The sequence below is a fragment of the Mandrillus leucophaeus genome, unplaced genomic scaffold (genome assembly GCF_000951045.1).
Source record: "Mandrillus leucophaeus isolate KB7577 unplaced genomic scaffold, Mleu.le_1.0 Scaffold88, whole genome shotgun sequence".
NCBI classification, from domain to species: domain Eukaryota; kingdom Metazoa; phylum Chordata; class Mammalia; order Primates; family Cercopithecidae; genus Mandrillus; species Mandrillus leucophaeus.
In genome coordinates, this window is record NW_012109585.1 from 3,891,135 (window position 1) to 3,896,864 (window position 5,730).

Genomic DNA, 5,730 nt, shown 5'->3' on the forward strand with positions numbered 1-5,730 from the left:
AAAAAAAAAAAAAAAAAAAAAAAAAAAAAAAAAAAAAAGGCCAGAATTAAAGAAGTGTGACAGAAAAAACTTTAAAAAGAACATCACAAACCAACATATTATTTCTGCTCCTCTCAAATCCACAAAACCAAAACACCCCTCACTCCACCCCTCCTAAATTTTCATTCAAAGATCTATTCTGAAATATTCTGCCAGACTGCTTCGGCAAATGGTTACATTAATTTTCCTTTCTTTTTTTAAAACAGAATTTCTTGGATGGGGTAACACATTCAATGCTTATCTGCGCTTGGCAGTTTCTTTAGGTTCCTATGGTTTTTCCAAGCCATTTTTTTCTTTTCCACAACCGTTGGCTATGCTTCATGGACACAAATTAGGTTTGACCTGTGAGAACATGTAACTTACACAATCAGGAAAGGGACTGCAGACTGGATCCCATGTAGGCATTACTGAAAGAGAAGTTAGCTGAAAAGCATGGATTCTTGTCCAAGCTCTGCCATTGGTTACCTGTGTGCTAAGCAGGTTACAGTGCTCCTAAAGGAGCTGACTGTATCCTACAGAATACTGACAAACTATAATACATCTTAACACATACTTACCTGAATTGATGTTAAGATAGAAGATACATCGTATGTTGGACTCCATCGATTCTGAAGGATATCTAAACATATGCTACCATCAGCATACACTGCAAAGACAACACTAAAATTGGTTACACATTCACTTTGTCATATCTAACAGTTAAGAGAAATCTTTACCACAAACAGAATGCTTGGCTTAGATGTTTTAAATATTAGGTAATAACTAAATTCTTCTGTATCAAAGGAAAACCTGTCTTAAAACTAAAGTCTCTTATTCTGCACCTGCTATAGTTTGAATGTTCTCTCCAAAACTCATGTTGAAATGTAATTGCTGGAGGCTGGGCATAGTAGCTCATGCTGGTAATCCCAGCACTTTGGGAGGCTGAGGCGGGTGGATCACCTGAGGTCAGGAGTTTGAGACCAACCTGGCCAACATAGTGAAACCCCGTCTCTACTAAAAATATAAAAATTAGCCAGGCGTGGTGGCGCGTGCCTGTAATCCCAGCTACTTGGGAGGCTGAGGCAGGAGAATCGCTTGAACTCAGGAGGCAGAGGTTGCAATGAGCCGAGATCATACCACTGCACTCCAGCCTAGATGACAGGGTAACACTCCGTCTCAAAAAAATAAAAATAAAAAAAATTAAGTAAAGAAAAAAAAAAAAGAAATTTAATTGCCACTGTAACACTGTTGAGAAGTGGGACCTTTAAGAAGTGCTTAGGTCATGAGAGCTGATGGCAGGAGTGGACTCCAGATAAAAGGATGAGTCTGGCACTATTTCTCATGTCTTGTGTGCTCACTTGTCATTCTGCCTTCCACCATGGGATGTCACAGCACCAAGGACCTTGCTTAGGTGTTGGTGCCCTGCTCTTGGACTTCCCAGTCTCCAGAACCATGAGCCAAACAAACTACTATTGTTGACAAATTATCAGTCCCTGCTATTCTGTTGTAGCAGAAAATGAACTAAGATTCATTTTCATGTTCTTTCACAGCATGTTATGATCAGGAGGCTTTGAGTTAAATTTCTTCAACACACATGATTTAGCAATCTATTTAAATTCCGTATTTCTAAATATTCTTAAAGCTTTTAAAAAACTGCTTATTTTTGACATAGCAATTACACTCTTAGAAATTAAGGAAATAAACGTGGATATGCACGAAGATTGACTTACAGGTTGTTCACTATAATACTACTTATAAGAGTAGAAGACCAGGTGCACTGGCTCACGCCTGTAATCCCAGCACTTTGGGAGGCCGAGGTGGGTGGATCATGAGGTCACGAGTTCGAGACCAGCCTGGCCAACATGGTGAAACCCCGTCTCTACTAAAAATACAAAAATTAGCCAGGCACGGTAGTGTACGCCTATAGTCCCAGCTACTCAGGAGGCTGAGGCAGGAGAACTGCTTGAACCCAGGAGGCAGAGATTGCAGTGAGCCGAGATTGTGCCACTGCACTCCAGCCTGGGTGACAGAGCAAGACTCTTATCTCAAAAAAAAAAAAAAAAAAAGTGAAAAACTGAAAACTACCTTGTGGTCCATAAAAGAGGGAACTGGTTAAATAAACAATGACTGATACATTCATATAAACAATAGCAACACAATCACCAGAAATGATACATATCTACTGTTTTATAGAGTAAGACATCCACAGAATATTACCTTAAAAATATGTTTTTATTTATAATTCCCTATTTTGATTAAAAAATTTTATATAAATTCATTTAAAGTATATGTAGTCACAAAAACATTCGTAAGACTGAATGTCAAAATGTAAGTAGTGGATATTTGTAATAGTAGGGTTATGGATGATCTTATTTTCTTGTCCTTTTTTTTTTTTTTTGAGACATAGTTTTGCTCTTGTTGCCCAGGATGGAGTATAATGGTGCAATCTCGACTCACTGCAACCTCTGCCTCCCAGGTTCAAGGGATTCTCCTGCCTCAGCCTCCCACGCAGCTGGGACTGCAGATGCCCACCACCACGCCCAGCTAATTTTTGCATTTTTAGTAGAAACGTGGTTTCACCATGTTGGCCAGGCTGGTCTCGAACTCCTGCTTATACACATCTTTTTCTTTATCCTTCCTTGTGTTTATGATTTATTTGTGCAATGAGTATACATATTCCTTTCATTTAAAAAAAAAAAAAAATCAAGTGACAGGTATCAAAAGTCCTAACATATGGGAGGGTTCTTCCCCTTTTAGACTGATTCTGTGAAAATACAAGCAATGAATATAAATATTTGCCCAATTGTGAGACTATCTGTAGGAAAAATTTCTAGAAGTGAACTGCTATGTAAAACAAAGGGTAAATGCATTTAAATGTTACAGATACCACTTCATGGAGCAAACCATAACAGGGAGTGGGGAGCAAATCACACTTAAACACTGTGATTCTTCCAGACTCTATCATAGGCCCTTTTCCTTCTTACCCTTTATACACACACTGGGCTGTATTATTTACTCCTGTGGCCTCAAGTCACCATCCATGTGCTCAGTACTCCCAATCATTGGCCTTAGCCTAGATCTATCAGCTTCAAAGCCAACTTACTGCTGTCTCTTATACACATCTAGATGTGTATAAGAGACAGCTGCAACCTCTGCCTCCCAGGTTCAAGGGATTCTCCTGCCTCAGCCTCCCACGCAGCTGGGACTGCAGATGCCCACCACCACGCCCAGCTAATTTTTGCATTTTTAGTAGAAACGTGGTTTCACCATGTTGGCCAGGCTGGTCTCGAACTCCTGACCTCAGGTGATCCTCCTGCCTCAGCCTCCCAAAGTGCTGGCATGAGCCACCGTGCCCAGCCTTTTTTTTTTTTAAGATGGATTCTCGGTCTGTTGTCCAGGCTGGAGTGCAGTGGTGAGAACTCAGCTCACTGCAACCTCTGCCTCCTAGGTTCAAGCGATTCTCCTGCCTCAGCCTCCCAAGTAGCTGGGATTACAGGCACACGTCACCATGCCCGGATAATTTTTTATATTTTTAGTACAGACAGGGTTTCACTATGCTGGCCAGGCTGGTCTCGAACTCCTGATCACGTGATCCACCTGCCTCAGCCTCCCAAAGTGCTAGGATTACAGGCGTGAGCCACCATGACTGGCCTATCTTATTTTCTTTATCCTTCCTTGTGTTTATGATTTATTTGTGCAATGAGTATACATATTCCTTTCATTTAAAAAAAAAAAAAAAATCAAGTGACAGGTATCAAAAGTCCTAACATATGGGAGGGTTCTTCCCCTTTTAGACTGATTCTGTGAAAATACAAGCAATGAATATAAATATTTGCCCAATTGTGAGACTATCTGTAGGAAAAATTTCTAGAAGTGAACTGCTATGTAAAACAAAGGGTAAATGCATTTAAATGTTACAGATACCACTTCATGGAGCAAACCATAACAGGGAGTGGGGAGCAAATCACACTTAAACACTGTGATTCTTCCAGACTCTATCATAGGCCCTTTTCCTTCTTACCCTTTATACACACACTGGGCTGTATTATTTACTCCTGTGGCCTCAAGTCACCATCCATGTGCTCAGTACTCCCAATCATTGGCCTTAGCCTAGATCTATCAGCTTCAAAGCCAACTTACTGTCCATCCCACAAAAACATCAAACTTAGCCGCCTAAAGCAAAAATTGGCAACTGTGTAAAACCCATAAAAGTATAAAACAATTTTAAAGTTCTGAGTAACTATTTCTGAGAATCCAAAAGTAAACCAGAACTCAAAACATCTTATCAACTGATGAATGAACAAAATACAGACTATCCATACAATGGAATATTATTCAGCAATAAAAAATGAATCACAAATACTATTATGTCACAACATAGATGAGCCTTGAAAACTTCATGCTGGGTGACAGAAGTTAGTCACAAAGGACCACATGTTGTAAGATTCCATTTATATGAAATGTCCAGAATAGTCAAATCTAGAGGGAAAACAGATTAGGGGTTACCTAGGACTGAAGCGGGGAGGATTAGGACAAACACAGTTGACTGCTAAGATAATAGTTATGGGGCTTTTGTTGTTTTTAAAGTGGTCATGGTAATGGTTGTGACTATGCTAAAAACCATTTGAGCTGTACAATTTAAGTGGGTGAACAGCTTGGTGTGTAAATTATATTTCAATAAATGTTTTTTAAAAAGTAAACCAAAAAGTTAAATTATAAAAAAGGACTTGTAACAGAAAAAAAGGGAAACCATGCTATAAATACGAAGAGATGTGAAAACCAAATACACTGTGTTTTCTTAAAAATTTGCTTAAGTTGATAATCCTACATTTATACCCCTTAGTCATTCTACCATCTTTCCCACCTTGATTTAAAGACCCTCTTACCATAACTGGTTTGGTTTGACTCAATAACAAGTCTAAGCAAGATAAAGCTACAGTGGAATAAATGGTAAATGACTTGGGAACTTCCCCAAAAGGAGAAACAGCAAATAAAATTAAACCTGTCTTAGACCAAAAAAAAAAAGCAAAAAAGGCAACTAGAAGGAAAAAGCAACTTCATAGCAATGAAGCGCCAAAAGTAGTATCTATTACTGAAAAGTCATCTGATTCCAGACACAAACAAAACACATCTGTCCTCTGGGTAGGGAGCTCTATAATGTATTCTGCAGTACTAGAGACATGACCAAGAGGACCTCTGAAAATGTTCTTCTTGAAAGTGAGTTGGCTGATGGAGAACACCACATTTAAATGAGCAAAGGCTGTAAAACTGAAGAGGAGCTTCAAGAATTTGGAGAAGTCTTTCATGTGGTAATTAATAATCCAGAAATATAAACGTAATAGATGTAAACAGCAAGATGTCAAGGAAGACCAAATGTATTACAAAGTAATTAGCCATCATTTAATGAAGAGTAGTAACAAACTACTCTACCAAGTGAAAATGAAAACAATTCCACTGAAGGAAAAAAATGGAAAATGATATTAAAGCTTTAAAAACACACAAGCCTCTGACCCAGTAATCCCCACATTTAAAAAACTTAGTCTATTTGTTATGCAGCAATTAAAAAAACAAACAAAAAACTTAGTCAAAAAATAATTAGTATCTGGAAAGACTTACTTTCAGGCCAGGCACAGCAGCTCACACCTGTGATCCCAACACTTGGGAGGCCAAGGCAGGCGGATCACCTGAGGTCAGGAGTTCAAGATCAGCCTG

The 5,730-nt window shown here is 38.9% G+C and overlaps 1 protein-coding gene across 2 annotated transcripts in view; it reads right to left on the minus strand.

Moving 5' to 3' along the window:
• The window catches only part of UBE2B (ubiquitin-conjugating enzyme E2B), a 19,656-nt gene that overhangs the window by 2,575 nt on the left and 11,351 nt on the right, over window positions 1-5,730 (minus strand). For both annotated transcript variants that reach the window (XM_011969215.1, XM_011969214.1), the window contains one exon: window positions 597-685. In XM_011969215.1, the coding sequence (XP_011824605.1) occupies window positions 597-685 (89 nt within the window). The remainder of the gene's footprint in view (window positions 1-596; window positions 686-5,730) is intronic.